Source organism: Manacus vitellinus, unplaced genomic scaffold (genome assembly GCF_001715985.3).
Source record: "Manacus vitellinus isolate BGI_N305 unplaced genomic scaffold, ASM171598v3 scaffold_13_pilon, whole genome shotgun sequence".
In the NCBI taxonomy this organism is placed as follows: domain Eukaryota; kingdom Metazoa; phylum Chordata; class Aves; order Passeriformes; family Pipridae; genus Manacus; species Manacus vitellinus.
The window spans coordinates 17,581,914-17,600,670 of record NW_021938999.1 but is presented as its reverse complement, the minus strand read 5'-3'; the positions used below and the strand labels follow the sequence as shown (position 1 = coordinate 17,600,670).

Sequence of the window (18,757 nt, the reverse complement as noted above, 5' to 3'; positions counted from 1 at the left end):
AGCCAAGGGCAGTGCAGGGACTCTGTATGAAGCTGACGTCACTCTCCGTGTGACGTCACACACATGACGCCACCCAGCTCACCCCCACCTTGGGGTGGCCTCGCCCTCCCCTCTGCCCGCCCACAACCAAGATGGCGCCGGGCGCCTCTGCCAGCACTAGGGATGGCGCGGGCGCGCATGCGCGGGAGGGGGGGCGTGACCGGGTTGGAATTTTGGCGGGTGCCGAGGAGCGCGCGCGGCGGTGAGCGGGGATGTGTGAGGGGACCGGGGGCAAAGGGAACGATCCGGGGGGGTGGATCCTACCGTCAGGGGTCGGGGAGCCGCGGGGAAGCCCGCGAGGAGGTCAGGGTTCCGCTGGGTGCGGGGGCGGCCGAGCGAGGAGAGAGGAACCGTGAGGGAAAAGGCGCGGGATCCGCGGGGGTCGCTGGCCGTGTTCGCGCGAGTCCTGGAGTTTTGTTCCCTGCTGGAAATGAATATCTATCAAAAGCGGAGTTTTACGGGCAGAACAAAAGTCTCTGCGGCAGGAAGACCCGTAAGCGTAGTTAGAATCTGTGAGTCGTCCAGCCTCACAAAGTGGATTTCCCATCTCTTCTCATCGAAACCTCCCTCGGCCATTTATCTCCTCCTGGGATGATTTGTTTTTTTATGGACACTTGTCCATGAAATGGAGGAGCTGTGAGGAATGTAGAATATAACAATTTTAAGAATAATAACTTAAAAATTTTAATAACTAGTTAAATGCTAATTGTATTATGGTGCAAGACTGGTGAGGTGGAAATGGTTATTACTATGGGAAAGTGGTTGGCATTTCTTAAATTCTGTATCTGTTATGGGCTTTTTTCTAAAAGTAATGCCCTTATGCTGCAGCGAGTTCAGCACGGGTCAGACTTTATATGTAGAACATGTGCATGAGGGTCTTAAATTTAGTGGACTCCTCATCTGCAGCTGTAAACAAAACCAAGCTGGTGGTTTGAAAATCCTCAAAGAAGGATCTCGAACACAATATGTATTTCTAGATAAGCCGTATATGCTTTAACAGTATCACTTTTGTTCTCCCCATAGCAGAGAATACTTTTCCCTGGGGGACTCTTGAAGAAATCCCAGTGAAATCATGGACGGTAAGGGGGAAAGTGCTCCTTTACTTTCAGTAGGAAACTTCTTTTCTGATCAGTATGTTAGTTAATAAGTTGAAGTGTCCAGAAAACTTGGTATACGTTTTAGCAAAAGGCATTACATTGCACTGGCTTCATTTGCAGAGGCCTTTGAACCTTCCTTGTTGTCACTTTCTCATGAGGCTGCTCCCTGCCTTCCCTGGTTCGGTGCTTTCCTCAGCAGCAAAGGCTAAATCAGTTCCTTGATTTGCTTAAAATTTCAGTTCTGTCTGTCCCATTGCTCTCTCTGTACTTGATGGTCTTTTTCCCATTATTCATCCATTTGGTCCATATTTCTTTGTTCTCTATGTTCTTCCATGAGCAAGCTATATCTGAGAATATACTTTATTGCCTGCCTTTCCTCTTCCCTTTCCGTTGGCAAAAGCCACCTGGGTGTCTGTTGGCTACACCTTTACAGGTTCCAGTTCTTTTTAACAGTACTGCACAAGTAGCTGCATAGGAGGAAAAGCTGGTGTTGAGTATCAGTTTTCTGCTGACTGGCCAGGCTGTATCACAGGATGAGTGTCTGCAACCACATTTTCACCTGACCTGACAGCAGGAAGCTACTTTGTCTTCCTTTAACCAAAACTGAAGTGGTTTTTAAAAATGCTGCTCTCAGCTTGCTGCTCTGATTTAGTTTCGGTTGTCATTAGCTTGTAGTTAGAGTGTCTTGGATCCTTTTATTCTTTGACAGCTTTCCTCTAACTGGGCAGGAATAACTCTGAGTTTAATTTTTGCCTTAGCTGATGATGACTTGGATATGTTGGCCTCCCTCCTGGAAGAAAGTGAAGCAACTGAGGAGAGGAATTCTCCTGAGGAGGAAGATGCCCCAGAGGATGAGGGGGGAGAGCCAGATGAATACGATGAGCTGTTTGATGCAGAAGATGATGCGTCCTACACCGAGGAGGTCAGTGCTGAGGACAGCATGATTGATGAGCAGAAGGAGAACCTGGCTGCACTGTTTGGAGATGTAGATGACCTGCTGGAAGAGGAGGAGGCAGAGGAAGCAGCCCCCAGTTCAGCTCCCAGTCAGGCAAAGGAGAAAACCAACGAGGAACTGCAAGGTTTGATCAGCATCTGTGGTCTGTTTTGTTGGATATATTGTCTCTGGAGGGCTAATGGGCAGAAGACAGTGCCTGCTGCTTCTTAGGATGATACCCAGAGGGGGAATACAGAAAGTTCTTGTGACAGCTTCTCAGTCCAATTTTCAGTGCTCAGTTGCCAAACTCCCCAAGCCTGTTCTCCCAAAATAAAGACAGAGGACTTAAGTAAGCCAGGGAGACTAACCTAGTTCTGGTAAGCAGGATAGGGAAGATTGCCTGTGTACCTGTGTCTTGTCTGATGAAGAGCAATGTTGCTTCAGTCTTCAGGGCTGTCATCCTGACATCTTTGACCAACACAGCAGTCCCTTCCCCCTCAGGGCTTATTGGTAGGACACTCTGCCATACCAGTCAGTGTGGAAGGAGAGGTGTCCACTGAGCTGTCCTGTGTCCAGGCCATGTATTTGATTATATTGGGAGTATTTTGTTATGCTAAGGAGTGCAACCATCAGCCATTAAATTGTCTTATGCTTGGTAGGAAAGTTTTATGCAACATGGCAAGGAACATACCACGATCAAGTAAAATATTTATATGAGAGGAACCAGCTCCAGGCTATGTGGAAAAGTTTCCCTTCACTGTAAGCTGTTTAGTATCAAGTAAATTTGTATTGTGACTTGAGTCTTTGTGTTTTAAGTTCCCATGACGTAGTAAAACTGCCAAACTTCCAGGGATCTCATAAATCCCTCTTTGCACTGGCTTCCTGCTGTCTTCATTATTATCCTTTTTCTTCTTTCTTTCCTAGCTGAGCTGAGAAAATTGCAAGAACAGATGAAGACGTTACAGGAACAGTTGCAGAAGACTGCAATTGGGCAACAATCCAGTTCAGGCCCTGAGAAGAAAACCCCTGGTAATGAGACTAATTAAATGGATTTATGATTTGTTGGCTTACCAACATGCAATTTATAGGCAGGACTCCAAATAATTCTGAAGTGGGGCACTGAGCAGCAAGGAGGAATGTTGGTCTGATGTACTACCACCCAGGTTGTTTCCTGCAGCTAGAGACTAAATCAGTTTTGGTGTCTGCACCACGGATTAATTCTGCATTGGACAGCTTTCATGAGTAAGTGCTCCAGGCTCTTCTGGAAGTGTCCTTTTTTATTGGCAGATGTTGGTACACCTGGTAAATACAGCTGTGTTTTGTTGCTATAGCATGTTGGTTGTAGTAATGAAACTACATGGGAAAATTGCAAAGCAGGGGGATGTTTCTGCTTTCCACATCTTTGAGGTTGCAGTGACATCCAAGGTTTTAGATTGTCACAGGGAAGAGTCATTTGGACTTTTCCATCCATGTTGCATTTCAGATGTTGTCAACTTAGTTGAAGGGTTTCCATGTGGGACCCTGACTTGGACTTGTTATTCAAGAATTACAGAGTTTGGAGCAATTTTTAGAGTCTGAGTCCGGATCCTGAGAACTCATAGTTTTTTTGTTTTCTTGGCCAGGTAAATCTCCCTGTCTACCCTTAAAGGAAAGGAAAGTTCAGAAGGTGCAGGAATCGCCATGTTTCTCGGCCCAGCTGGGCAATCCTTTGCCACCAGCCAAGCGAGGACTCCAGAAATCAAAAGTATCCTCAGCAGGTACCATTCTCAGTCTGCCTTTCACTGGAGCACTCCAGGCTTTTGTCAAAAGCTTATAGTTCCCAGCAATGGTGTGAATCTATCCAGGATAGTTTAACAGTGTTCAGTGCACCAGTAGTGTTCTGATCACAGCAGCACAGAGCTTATTATAGTTAATTATTGTATTCTTTCTAATGGGTGCTATGCCTTTTTTTTTTTCTACTAAAGAGAATAAGACTCCTTCTCCACGGCAAGTCCTCAGTCTGGCGTTCCAGCCTCTCCAGTCTGCCACAGGGAACACACCCAGTAAGGTGGTCAGAGAGAAGACTTCTCACGTGCCTACATGCTCCAGTGCAACAACTCAGCCAGTGTCTGTGGAAACCTTCTCAGGACTGAGATTAAGGTCAGCAGCCTAGCGCTGTCTGGGCTCAACCCCTCCAGTAATAGGAGAGAAAAAGCAATGTATGTGGTTTAACCATGTCAGATTAGTCACTTGTCACTAGAGGATGTAACACAAAGCCACAGCACTGGCTGGTTGGTCAGTAATTAGGCAACATTGACTTTTGGCTTAGTACCATGTTTCTGGTTTCACCTTTGCTCTTTTCTAACAAAAAAGCTATAATTTCATTAGCTCTGCCTTCCCTGGGATATCCTCAGTGGTGGAGCAGTGGGCATGTGCAAAGCCCAACTGTGCTCCAGTTGAGCAGGTTTTTGCTCCACAAGGAGAAGCCTCGGGAGCCACTTGCCATCCCCATTCTCAGTGTGGCCACAAGAGGACTCTGAATCCTCACGGTGTCTCTCCTCACCAGAACCCTGCTGGATTCCCAGCTCAGTCAGCCATACTTGGTCATTCCTGAAACGAGCAGAGTTAGTGCAGGCTCTGGGCTGAGTTTCAGTACAACTATTTGGACAAAAAACAGCCTGATCAGTAACTTTCTGATATTTGTACAGTGCTCTGAACAAGGGGTTTTGTTTCAAGTGACCTCAGGGTGAAGTAAGGCACAGAGGCATTTTGCAGCAAGATGTAGTCTCCTAAGGAGAACACTGGATGGTTCCTATTGTCCATTTATGCCAATGGATGTGCTCTCTTTTCCACGCTTTCTCTTGATGTAGAAAACCCCGGGTGTCTTCAGCTGAAATGGACAGGAAGATGGCCAATAGGAAGCTCATCCGACTGTCCCAGCTGAAGAGCAAACTTGCTGCAGAAAATCTGGAGGAAATAGACTGGGTAACATTTGGAGTCATAGTGAAGAAGGTCACTCCTCAGAGTGCAAATAATGTAAGTAACTTCGTTGTATCACTTGTCCAATTCAAGTGAAATGCTTGGTAGTCTTTCCTGAGAAACTAATTGTGTGTTCAACTTAATCAGCCAACTCTGTGCAGTTAGTGAAAAGCTGCTGTATTAAAGATCTTGGCTTGTCTGGTTTCATGGAGTAATGCTGCTTTTAGTCCTAAGGGTAAGTCCTTAACTTTTCTGGTGCAACTGCCCCGACAGTAGCATTGGCTCATGTAACCACAGCATAAATCCATCTTGACTATGTTCATCCTCTGCTATATGTTAAATTTCAGTGTAGAAAAGGGGACTGTGGCTCTCAGGCTTTCTCAACAGCCTCTTGTTTCAAATGTGCCACCACATTCTATTCTCATCATTTCCCTATGTGGTGTACATGTCCTATAGAAAGTCATTGGTGAAACTGATCTGGATATGCCTCAGTTTTGTCTGTTCAGTGCTCTTTATTCAGCAAGCAAGTGTGCTGTCCAGCTTTAATATCAGAAAGATTGCTGGTAGCAGTAATATTGTGCTGTTTTGGCCTTGAAGAATCCCAGAACTGGCAGTATGGCATAGCTGGAGATTCTCTAACCTTTACTGGGGTTACAAATTGTGCTTTTCTAAATCAGGAAAACCTTGGAGGGGGGAAATCAGAATAACTCTTTTAAAGCAACAGCAAGAGGGGATGCAGTCAGCGTCCCTGTACCAAGGGCTGAAAGGAAAGGGGACGTCTGTTCCAGGGCAGAACCTTCAGTATCTGGCGGCTGAACGACCTGCAGGATCTCAGTCAGTGTGTCTCGCTCTTCCTGTTCGGTGAAGTCCACAAGGAGCACTGGAAAACAGACCAAGGCACAGTCATTGGGCTGCTCAATGCCAACCCTATGAAACCTAAAGAAGGCTCAGACGAGGTGAGAGGATTTTTCACTTCTCCATCAGCTGTAGATAAAAACCCATAGGTGAACCTTTTCATATCTGGCTGAGATTTAGCTTTATAGCACATGTCAAGGTTGAAATTGCAACAGTCTGCCCAACAGTTTGAATTGCATTCAGGGAGTTGCATGGTGTGTATTTGCTCCTGGAAGACTGAACTTCAAGAAGTCCTATTAAGCATCTAAACCCAGAGTTTATTGCAGTGTTTAATCTCTCTGTAGCAGTTGGCTCTTCCACAAATGTGGGGGGTGTATGTTCATTTCATTTCAGTTTATTTAGCTACTTCAGTGCAGCACCTATTTCAGCCTAGAGGTCTCTCAAAGCTGAAAAAAGGTGGAGAAGCTCATTTCTCTCTTCTAATTAAAGCATGAGATGTGATTCCAAAATCTGAACTGAGAAGAAGCAATATTTGATTTATTAAACAAATAATGTATTATGTAAGTGCATGTCAGTTGTTACATAGTAGTTCACTTGTCTAATTGATTATTTATAAATGCAGAACGTGATGAATTACATTTCTGTACGTATCAAAACATTTAAGGTGGCTTGATTTTGCTAATAAGTTAATATATTTTTAATGCCATATTAATTGCACTGGAATGGAAACCATTCTCACTGACTTCTTTCAAGGGGAATTTCAGTCTAGTAGTTGATCATGTAGTGTTTTGCATTTTAAATTCTCCAAATAGAAAAATTAAGGATCTCATTAATTGTCTATTAAGCTACATAATTGCTTAAATTAGCATGAATAAGCAGTAGAAAGTCCTGTTGGTGAGCAGAAAGGCATACCAGATTTCATGGAAGGGCTGCATTTATCAAAAATGGCTCTGCTTAGCTAAAATGTTCACATATAGAACTACATTAAAACTGACTTCTCAAAGTGTTTCTTGGCTACAGACGCAATCCCTGGTATCTTTGGTTGTGTGAAGCAGACATTCTTCTTGCACAGGAGTCAGTTTTGATGGAACCTAGACATGTGGAGAGGGACAGAGAACTCTAGTACAGCTTTTGCTCCCATCCACTGCTTGATATGAGTGCCATCATGGCATCAGAGCCAAGTGGCTCTACGGGACCATTTACAGCACAACTAGATCTGCCTTTGCTGGTCCTTGGTTTCCTGAGGCACCGAGCATAGAAATCCAATGTCTTTATCTCTTCGTGAGAAATTCCCTTTTTTTCTTTTTAACTGAGCCTTTTCTCAGTCTGAATAGGACACATGGCTTTCTTAAACTAGGCCTGCATTTTAAAACTGCATTGTTAATACCAGAGGTACCAAATTAGACCAGAGCCAAACCAGTGACATCTGGAATCATGGAATGGCCTGGGTTGAAAAGGACCTTAAAGATCATCTAGTTCCAAGCCCCCTGCTCTCAGCAGGGAACCTTCCATGAGACCAGGTTAATCAGAGCCCCATCCAACCTGGCCTTGAACACTTCCAGGGATGGAACATTCACCACTTCTCTGGATAATCTGTGCCAGTGCCTCACCAGCATCACAGTAGAGAAATTTCTACTAATATCCTCTCTAAACTCACTCTCTTTCAGTCTGAAGCCATTCCCCCTTTTCCTGTCCAGAGAGAAGCCCATCCAGTCCTCCTCAAGGCATGTTCTGATTTCTTTCTAGGTGTGTCTGTCTGTGGATCATCCCCAGAAGATCCTGCTCATGGGGGAAGCTCTGGACATGGGCACCTGCAAAGCCAGGAAGAAGAATGGTGATCCTTGTGCCCAGATTGTGAACCTGGTCTGTATCTCAGTAGTCAGGACATCATTAAGCTGTTGGTGAAAATCTGGCTGCTCATTTTGTACTGATGCTCTGACTTTTTGGCTTGTTTCTGGATCTTGGCTGACTAAAGTGGGTGGAGAAAGTGAGAAATGAAAGCCAGAGAAGCTGCTTCTGTGCTGTCACTGAGCAGCAGCAGGGGAGTTCCCTAGGGCAGGTGCTGCAGTGAAAGGACCCATGAGTGCCACGCCCTTTCACTCTCCTTTGCTCCAGTGTACTGCACTAGAAAACTCATCCAAAGTAAAACAGTAGGAGATTTTTCTTGGGAATGGCTGTTTTTCAGGATAGTTTTAACCCAATGAGTTCCCTGGTCCAGTGTGCCTGCAAGCTGTCAGAATAATTATACCTGAATGTGGGGCACTGGAGATGAGAGGAAGAGGTATTGGGATCCTTCTCTTAGGACAGTACTGACTTGTAGTATTTCAAAGGACTTGTGGATTATGTCACTTCATAATCTATGGTTATGGTGATGCTGTGATACCTGAAAGGGATCCTGTCTAAGTCAGAAGGGTTGTAATTAGTAGGGTAGTACTTAAAAGGAGGAGAAAAAATGAAGGAATGAAGGAATGAAGAACTGGGGAAGAGCTCAAAGTGTGTGGAGTGTGAGAAAGACAAATACAGAAGGTACTTGTAGCAAAACAAGGTTGTGATTGCAGACCCACTCCAGAAGGTGGCTATGCATACAGTACATAAAACTGTGTATAGTTCAGAGTCAAGAATACAGAATGTGGGCAAGAGGTCCTGGATGGTGTGTGAGTTGACTTCAGCCAAGGAGTAGCCTTAAAATTCCTTGAGGCACAGGGTTGTTTCCAGTGATTAGTATAGGCAGTTGTGGCTTTGTTTTTCATTGCTGGAGTGTGGGCATGTGTTGGCTTAGGTGGTCAGATGCTGGAGTACTGCAGTTCCTTTGGTTTAGCCACAGAAGGACGCTTTAGTGGGTGAGAGGAATGAAGTAAATTGTAGTAGCTGGTGTTCTGTAACAGGCTTCTCCCATTTCTTTCCAGAGTGACTGTGAGTATTGTCAGTACCACATACAAACCCAGTACAAGAAGCTCAGCTCGAAGCGGGCGGATCTGCAGTCCACCTTCTCCGGCGGCCGCATTCCCAAAAGAGTCGGCCGGAAAAATCCCACTTTGAAGGAGAGGCTGTGTCAGGATGGGTTTTACTACGGAGGAGTCTCTTCAGCAGCATATGCAGCCTCAGTGTAAGATAAACCACTTATTTGTCTTGCTTTTGAACAGAATTTCCCTCCCAAGGGAGCCTGAAGCTATCTCTAGGGGGGGTCTATTTCATTAGAGAACACTTTGCCTTAACTGCATTCACCAAATAGGAATAACTGCCCCACATTTCAAGTAATCCTCCTGGCCCCATGGGGTAACAGAGCTGCTGTTTGATAGGAAAATTTTAAACCATTGCTAAGATGTGGTAAAGGGTGTTCCTACCTCTAAATTAATACTGTGATGAAACCAGGCAGCATTGGGTTTCAGTAGATGAAATTAATTTTTATCATGAGATCCCAAGCATTTGAGTCTCCCAGAGGAGTATTTTTCAGTGTAACTGTATTTTGTAATGGCTCACTGCATTTAATCCCAGACACAGTGTATTCTGTGTTTCCTCCTCTCTTCCTTGGCTGAAATAATAGAGTGTCACTGTGTGTTAATAAAGAGACAGGAGTGACCAAGATCAGTATGCATCTCATAACTAGCATGGAGGGGCCAGGTCCTTTATCCAAATCCCCTGAAGACAAGTGTGGAAAGATGAGTCACAGCTGGATCAAGCCCTGTGCTTGGACACAGCTTTTGTTCCCTTATCACTGCCCTCTGATACCTCTGGTGTGACTCTACAGAAATGAAGCAATTCCAACCTCCTTTCCATCTCTGCAACTAACTGCGAGCAAAGCTTAGGTATGATCTATGTTTAGTTTTCTCTCAATGCATAGGAAATACATATTTCAACACAGAGAGAAATGGGAGATCCTAAACATTGTGCTGGAATTTGGATTTAGGTCCACATCCTTTCAAAGACAGATAGATGACACTTCAGGGTGGCTGGAGTTTTGTTGAAGCACTGGGCTAGAATTCAGGCTCCTGTCCTTGCTCTAAGCACAGGAAAACTCTGATGTTCTGGTTTTGTTTCCTCTTTCCAGTGCAGCAGCTGCAGTGCCGAAAAGGAAGATTCAAACCACTCTTTCCAACCTGGTTGTGAGAGGAGCTGATGCAATTGTCCAGGAAACCAAGCAGAAAATTGGTACCCACTTCCCCATGTAGTCTCTTCACCCTTTAGATATTTCCAGCTCAATGTGTAGATGTGTCCCAGGACCTGCTAGTCACTGAATGAACCTGGCAGTCAGTTTGCTGCAGAGATAGCCCTTTGCTGGCTGCTTTCTCAGTTGATCAAAACCCCTCTTCCCTCCTGAGATCACAGCTGCAGGGCAAATGTAACTAAGCAACTGTGTAGCTCCATGGATCTTTTTTCATCAGTGCCCACGAATTAAGTCCCCTGTTCTGTCTTTGGACAGTGACAGAAGATCTTTACCAGATAAATGGGAATTGGAAGTTTTAAGAACTTTGAACTAGAGGATTTATTTTATTTGATTAAAATAAATTACTTCTGTCAACCTTGAAAGCTTCCAAGGAATACTAAGTATAAATCAGTCTGGTCTGCAATGCAGGGGAGAAACCACCCTGTTTCTAGTCCTTTTCTTTTGTGATCTTCAAAGCATGTTCCTTCCATAGCCTTTGGGATGTCACCAGTCTTCTCTGCCTCTGTTTTGTTTCTATAAAGCACTTAATATTATACCCTCTTTGTGCTCACTGGAGAGCAGGTGACAGATTATTTAAACTTTGTTCTAGGTGCCACTTAGACATCTTATTTACATCTTGCAGTTCCATCAGTTGCCTCCATTTCAGGCAACATAGTGTATGTCTGTAGCAGCTTTCAGCAGCTCTTAATTCTCCAGGGATAAGGTGTGGAGTCTTCAGGACTTTCAGGCATTCCAAAAATGGGAACAGTGGGAGTAACACAGCCAAGGCTGATGAGAAACTGACTGACAAAATTGCTGACAGCATAGAAATGTCTTTGTGATGTGCTTTGTGAAGACAAGGCCTTGGGCAACTAAATATAATGTAGAGGTGGGCCTTGCTTTGGGAAGTGCTCACTCAGGTGACCCACAGGGGTTTCTTCCACCCCAGATGACTCTACATCTCTAAAGCCAGGCCTGCTTCCCTTTCTGGCTCCAAGTCTGTTGTATTTCTGCCCCTTCCACTCCAGGTGCAGCAAAGAGACCCATGCAGTGTTCTGAGGAATTCAAGGAACTGCTGGCACAGCCAACTTTTGGAGCACGAAACCTCTGCAAACACTGGACCAAAGCAGGTATTGTCCTTTAGACTAAAGGAAAACCCACTCGTGAAATCACTCTACACCCTCTGAACAAACATTAGTGACTTTTTATTTTGGTTTGTTGTTTTGTTGGGGTTTTTTTCCCAGATGCTGAAAAGAAGCAAGGGGCCAATTTCCAGTCTATCTCTGCTTCAGCACTGCTCAAGCAACAGAAACAGAAATTGCTGGAGGCCAGAAAAAAGCGATCTGAAGAGATTCAGAGGCGGTAAGGCTTTCACAGGAAAGGTTCTGTTATTGTAGCCCTAAGTATAACAGTGTTTTAATAGAAACTTCATTTAAATAGAAATATGCTAGTATTCAGTGGAGAACCAAATGTTCCAGCACACTATCCAGCAGCTGGAAGGCATGATGGGAAGAGGCTGATTAGAGTAAGAAACTGGAATCAGGAGTTCTGGTTCTGTTCATTGCTGGCTTGCAAGGGTCTTCTGAACCTTAAGATTTGCCAAGTGCTTTGTGCCTATGTTGTTAACAAACCTAAGAAGAACCTCAGAAGAGCCATCCTGGATGAGGCTGAGATTGATGCAGCCAAGTAGCCTCAAAAGGCTCAATGGGAGCCAAAACAGAACCCAAAGGAGAATAATAGGCACAATCATGATGATATTTCCCCCCATATATTCTTCTAGCCTACAACAGCGAGTATTTCAGGGACTTTACAAGCTGAAGGTGATGTCTGTTACAATAGTTCTGAAGGAAATTTTTCCCTCTGAACCTGTTCAACCTCCATTGTGACCTACATAAACACTTATGTGGCTCCTGGGACATAGAACCCCGTGCTTAACTACCTGTTCTGCAGTGAAGCCCATTTTTCCAAGTGCTTTCACTTCCCATGTCCCAGCTTTGTTTGATGCCTCTCTCTCTGATTTTAGTTTTGGAAGCAATTGGTCATTCACTCATTCTGGTGGCTTCTTCAAGTCACTCTTGATTTCAGCGACCCAGCGAGTTCTTACCAGCCTTGTTTTCCTCTCCTGAATGCCTAAATTACTGTATGTTTCTTTTAGCAATAAAAGGCCAATTAGTGAAAAATCGCAGTCTGCATCCCCCTCCTATTTGTTTCTTAAGCTTTTCTGTCTCTTTGGCTTGTGTCCCTAATTGAATGAATTGTTCTTGTCTTACAAGGTTTCTCCAGAGCACAGGTAAAACCAGCAGTCCTGCTGTCCCATCCTCCTCCAGACAGACCTCCCTCCATTCCCCAGTGGCTGGGGCAGAGTTTCCCAAAGATGCAAAAATGTCCACTCCTCAGAGGCCCAGGCTGGGCACTGGCTTCTCGGAAGGAGAAGATATCCTCTTCTTTGACAGGTCTCCACCTCCTCCAAGACCAAAGCTGGACAGCTTGGCTGAAGCCAAAAAGGTACCAGATCTTTGGATCTTTGGATCTTTAATCTTTGGATTAAGAAGTGGAGGTTAAGGGAAATTTGGTTTGTGGTAGTAGAGGAGTCTTTGGTCACATATGGGCCAGCTCAGTTCTGATGGTAGTGAAGCTTATGATTTTTGGGATCACACTGGCCTATATTCCAGCACACAGGAAACCTGTGGTTCCTGATAGTGCCAAAGTCCATGCTACCATCTTGCCTTTAGTCAATCCCTTAAGGCAAGGGATTTGTGCTGAAAATCTCTAGAGTGCTAAACTCTACCTGTTTGCTCTTTGGCATTGCTAGTGCAGTGTATGGTGAGTGTTTTCCAGGTAAGCAACAGTGAAGTAAACTGGTTTAGCTATGTTGTGCCAAGAGTTTGGATAATTTTGGTTTCTAGCCAGAACAGACTGCATCTTTGCTTGGCAAAACTCTGCTCACAAGTTTGTCAAAGAAACCTTTGTCTTCCAGCAAGAAGGAAGGAGTTTTAGCATTCTGGGAATGAAATTAAAAAGAATAGTTGTATGCAGTTTTCTGTTAGCTCCAAATTATTGTCAATTTATGTAGAAATCTCAAGTGGTTTGATTTCTCTGGAAAACTTACGCATTTGTGAAGCAGGTAAAGCACAGCTACAGAGATACCAGGCCTGGTGACACCCATGGAGGACTGATTTCATGGTTTGGGAAGTCATGAGATGTTGGGTGATGTGGTGAATTAGATGTACAGCAGAGCTGGGAGTTTTGCTGGGCCTCTCTCCAGCCAACTCCATACTCAGACCACTGGATTTTGTCTCCTCAGTTTTGACAGCCTTCCTCTGCTACTTCTGAGAGTAGGAACATGGGAGCCAGACAGGTCATCCACACTTTCCTTGCTCTTTCCTGTTTTCCAGCTGGCTGCAATCCACCGACTGCGAGCAAAAGGACAGATTCTGGCTAAAACAGACCCAAACAGTGTCAAGAGGAAACGGGCTGATGCTGATGGTGTCCTAGAAATTGTTGAAAGAGTTGAGAAAAATGTTGCTCAGTCACAAGGTGCAGAAGCAGAGAATGGTATGTAATGTTAGCTTCCAGAACAGAAAAAATGTGCTTCTGTCCTTCTGAACAGAGCAGTAGTTGCTGGGTTAAGGACTTAATTGCTGTGCTAAAGAGAGGCCAAGTTAGGTCTGTTTGAAACTTCAGGGGGTTGTTGCAAAGACTAAACAATCTCTAACCGTGTGGAGAGAGTGTGAGATGTAATCTGTTGTAGCTCCCTGTCCTCACCTCTATTCCCTTCTGGCACCTGACCATCTGCAATGCATGGCTGACATAACCAAGGAAAACCAAGAAATAATCCCACCTTGGAAGGTATCTGAATTTTCTGTGGGAACTTCATTTTGCCTGCTGGTGATTTACTGTGTGATCGTGGATAAATTGCTTAATTCCCTTTAAAGCTTCTCCATCAGTCAGTAAGGCAACAATGCTTGCTCTCCTGGGATTAACATGAAAATTCCTGGTACAGTGCTTTGAGAGAAGATGCAACATTGTTTAAAAAAATGCTTTTATTTTTTCTGAAGCCATATTTGAACTTGGCTTCATGTTCCTGAACTACAAAAGGCTGCTGTTTGAGCTGAACATCTGCCTGAGAGACCTGAGACCTCCAAAAACTCCTGCAGAGATCATGCTTAGAAATCACAACCTTGTTTTGTAGGACTGAGCCTTTTTGTTTCCCTAGATCTGGATGAGCTGGAGCCTGCCCAAAAGAAACGGCGTGAGCAGCTGGCCTATCTGGAGTCAGAAGAGTTCCAGAAAATCCTGAGTGCCAAATCCAAGTACACAGATGTCCTGAAAGAGGTATGGCCTCAATCCAGCCATGACTGAGGGTGCAGAACTAGGGAGCTGACTGGACTCCTCATAGTGATTTCAGGAACATGTCACAGGCACCAGATCCTCCTGATGAAAAGGGTCGGGTGTCTCTGAGCACACAGGGTACAGTGCCTGCAGGTCAGCACTACTGCCATAGCCATAATAAGGCCAAGTTGCCATCAGGGTTTGTTTTTTCCTGTGTTTGAAAGAATTAGTGAAGTTTCCTGATTAGTGGTGATCAAAGAAATCGTTCTGCTTTAAAACAGTCACATGCCTATTTTGTCCCTCATTTCTTGACATCTTGGCCGCATAAAGCCATCTGCCACCTTCCTGTGTGACTCATGTCAGTCATGGAGCCTGTGAAATGCCAGTAATTGCCCTGAGGAGCTCAGAGGTTGGGTGTCTCCCACTGGAGTCTTTGCTGAGCATGTTTCCAGGGATACAGCACCTCCAGTGCCACAGACTATTGTGTTAGACATGTATTGCTATGAAGTCATAGTTGTTTTAAGGTCTTCTGAGGAGTAATATTTTGGCTAAGAACCAGTTCCATTCATTACATCTGCCTACCTGCCCTCTCTCTGCACTGTCCTCATGGGCATGTCCTTATTTCTGTACTTTATGCTGTTGTTAAACCCACCCACTCATACATCTCAGAGTGGCTCATTGAAGTGTTGGTGTAGCATGTTTACAGTATGGATTATTTGAAGCAAAAGAGATTTGGTGTTTCTCTGCTCCCAGACTGCAATCTGCTTCAAGCAGGCCTGGTAATAATTTGCCCTAAGGCCATTTATGGAGTGGCTTCTCCCATCTTTGTCTCCTCACAACCCTCTTTTTGTGCCCCCCAGGCTGAGGCTGAACTGCAGGAGCAATACTTTCAGCCACTGGTGAAAAAGGAAGAGCTGGAAGAGAAGATGAGGAACATCAAAGCAGTGAAATGTCGAGTTGTGACGTGTAAAACGGTGAGGGAAGGGGAGCCAGGGTAACAGCAGTGGAGTGGAGCATGGATGGTACAAAATGATGCTGGATATCCTGCAGACTCCCATCTGTCACTCTCTTGGCTGTGGTCCAGCACAGGGATCAGATGGAGACAGTTTTGTTCCTTATGCCTGTTGCTGAGAGCAGCACTGGCTGAGACATGGCAAGGCAGACTTTAGTGCTGTGCTGAACATCTCAGCTTGGTGTTTATGCCAGTGGGTTCCTTGGGCATTGGTGTCCTGAAAATATTTCTCAGTTTCTTCCATGAAGTGCTTCATACCAGGACACTCAGTTCCCCATATTACACAACAAAATAAGCAAAGCAACTTGAAAACATTATCAGTGGGTGGGAATCCCTTATCTGCATTTCCAGGGACTTTGCCATCAGGAAGGGGAGGGGAGCTTTGTGACTCTCCCAAATGTGCTGAGAGAAAGGGAAGTGTTGTCTCCCACTCCTGGAGTTTCAGCCCCTGCTGAACTTTCCCTTTTGCTGCCTTCCCTATCAGTTTGGGGGCTGCACAGAGGGCCACTGTGTGCCCCATAAGGTGCTGGGAGCAGGACCACAGGGTGGTGGCATTAAAAGGAGCAGTGATGAAGCCTGGGGTGGTGACCAGTGACAGGACCTGAGGGAATGACCTGAAGCTGTGTCAGGGGAGGTTTAGGTTGGATATTAGAAAAAGGTTCTTCCCCCAGAGGTTGGTCGGGCACTGGACAGGCTCCCCAGGGCAGTGGTCACAGCACCAAGCCTGACAGAGTTCAAGAAGTGTTTGGATGATATTCTCAGGCACATAGTGTGACTCTTGGGGATGGTCCTGTGCAGGGCCAAGAGTTGGACTCGATGATCCTTGTGGGTCCCTTCCAACTCAGGATATTCTGTGATCCTGTGAAAGGTCTGACTGGTGGGCTCCTCAGGATGGGAGAAGACGGGGATGCTTCCCTCTGAACATTCAGCTGTTGCTGGCCCACAGAACAGGTCTCACACTGGTGAAGCACTCACAGCTCTCTCTCTCTCCTCTCTGACAGTGTAATTACACCTATTTCAAGCCTCTGGAGACGTGTGTGCAGGAAAAGCACGACTACTGCTGGCATGATGCCATCAAGCGATTTTTCAAATGTCCTTGTGGAAGCAGAGCTATTTCCCTTGACAGGCTCCCAAAAAAACACTGCAGGTAAGAAAGAAGCCTCATGAAATAGTGACTGGGACTTTTGTACCGTCCATTCACAAATAACACGTTGTGAGTCGCATAACCATGTCCTAAACCAGGGACATTAGCCCTTGTGCTAGGCAGCGTGGGCAGGGTGTGGGGCTAGCTTTGTACTCCCTCATACTGTGCAGCAAACACACACCACGGTGGTCCTCACCTTCCATCTTCATCTTTCAGTACCTGTGGCCTCTACAAGTGGGAGCGAGATGGGATGTTAAAGGTAAGTGTGAGCAGCAGTTCCTGAGCACCTCAGCACTCTGGCTGCTCCCCTTGGTACTTTTGTCCCCCGCTTTGCTTCCCCGCCCTTATGAGCTTCTGGCAAAGCCAAGCAGCTCTGCATTTTGTCAGGGACACGCAGGGACCTGCAGGCTGTGTTTTAGTGGACTTCCTCCTCTTGCTTTCTGTTCTCAAAGCTTTGTTTCGTTTAACCAGGGAATTTGCTTTTGAACAAAGTTGTAAGAATTCAAAATGTCAAGGTCCCTAGAGTGTCTGTCCATATTTAATCAGATTATTTAGCCCTACCACAACTTCTGTCAGAGAAGTGTTTGGGAGACATCTATGCTTAACTTCTTTTCTCCATGATTCATGTTTCCAGGAGAAAAAAGGTCCGAAGATTGGTGGAGAAACACTTTTACCAAGAGGAGAGGAACAACCAAAATTTCTCAATAGTCTCAAGTGACCTGGAGTTGATTTTTTTTTTTCACAACCTAAGGATGGATTTCTGTACCTGAAACACACATTTATACTGGACTGCCAAGAGGATTCAGATTTTAGGGATGTATGAGGGGGGGAATCAATTCTTGATGAAAAGGACATCTGAAAGGTGTCCATCAGGCCACTGCATGGATATTGAGCTTTGGTCTTTTTAAAATTGACTGAATAAGGCTGCATGTGAAATGCACATTCGTGCCTGTTCTTTCCAACTAACAAAACAAGAGTGACCTCACCAGACTTTAATGTGACAAATCATCATGAACTGGAGGGACAGTAGATTCTTTAAGCACTTGTGAGATTAATACTGTGATGTGATGCAATTAGTACTAAATGCCAGCCTGTCAGGTTTTTCAGCTCTTGGCCTAAAAGGGGTGTGAGAGGATTGTAGGCACAGGCCATTCTCTATTGGCTTAAAAATTACTCACTTTGAACCCCTAGGAACAGAAACAGTTTCCAAGTTTTTCCTTGGCTTAGGTGTTACAAAACCCTTCCATGGCTCTGGCATTGCAAGCCAGTGGTGTGTACAGTGGAGACTCAGGAGCTCCCTGTCCCACAGTCCATGTCATGTTCCCAGCACCATCCACACTACAGCACTTCTAGGGCTACAGACCTGCAACTCCCACTTCGAAAAGCATTTTAATGAATGTGGGACCACTTTGTGAGTGGTTTTAAACAGCTGAGTGATTACATTTAAAAGCTTTTACCCATTTTCTGGCATTTTAAATGGGGGCAGTGGCTGTCGCAGACCAAGCAGGACAAGATCTCCCTCCAAGGGGTGGCTCCTGAGAAGGGCTGTCTTCATACAGGTGTTTTTCTGAAAGCACATCTCTCTAGAGGTGCCTGGGGCATTTGACGAGCTTTTCCTGGACCTGAGCCTTCTGCTGTCCCTAGCCCAGGCCCAACAGGATCACAGGACATTTTTAACTGCCTAAAACCACTAGAACCTCAGTGATTTGATCAAAGTGCCACCAGCAGTCCCAGTGGCCTTGTCAGTGCCTCTTGTCTGCTTGCACAGGGGCTGGGAGAGAAATAATTTGCTTCATTTGAAGAGAAATAAGTTCACTTGAAGCAACTGGACAGATTCACCTCAGCATTGTGCAGCCCTCATCTCTTACTGGTGCTTTTACTGGGCAGCTTGGCCTATTGCATCGGTTTCAGTCTTGTGTCGGTACCATTTGACGGGTGGGGTGACACTGGTAGGTGACTAAATATGTCACTGTCCCTCGTGAATTCCTCATCCAGAATAAACAGAGTGCACAATAAAACACTCCCTGGGTCTGTATGGTGTCATTGCTCTGAGGAGGAGGAGGAGTTGCTTCATCAACATCTTCGTTTGCCCACGAGCTCGGTGCCGAATCGCCAAGAGGAGCTGGTTTGTGGTCCATGACTCCAGCTGCCACACAGTTTTCTTGGGAGTTTCGAACCTGGATCCCACAAAACCATCAATTCCACATCAATATCAGCCTTTTAGTTGGCAAGTTGAAAGCTT

General features: G+C 45.3%; 1 protein-coding gene across 1 annotated transcript; it reads left to right on the top strand.

The window, feature by feature from the left end:
• The first annotated feature begins 184 nt into the window (after positions 1 to 184).
• On the top strand, positions 185 to 18,438 carry MCM10 (minichromosome maintenance 10 replication initiation factor). Its single transcript, XM_025894628.2, has 20 exons — positions 185 to 241; positions 1,066 to 1,118; positions 1,895 to 2,215; positions 2,995 to 3,099; positions 3,693 to 3,827; positions 4,035 to 4,209; positions 4,920 to 5,085; positions 5,817 to 5,984; positions 7,630 to 7,746; positions 8,790 to 8,989; positions 9,932 to 10,032; positions 11,056 to 11,157; positions 11,272 to 11,389; positions 12,301 to 12,532; positions 13,423 to 13,582; positions 14,244 to 14,362; positions 15,220 to 15,333; positions 16,373 to 16,518; positions 16,732 to 16,774; positions 17,150 to 18,438. The coding sequence occupies exons 2-20, from the start codon at positions 1,112 to 1,114 to the stop codon at positions 17,231 to 17,233; spliced, it is 2,613 nt and encodes an 870-aa protein (XP_025750413.1). The 5' UTR covers positions 185 to 241; positions 1,066 to 1,111; the 3' UTR covers positions 17,234 to 18,438.
• The last annotated feature ends 319 nt before the right edge of the window (positions 18,439 to 18,757 follow it).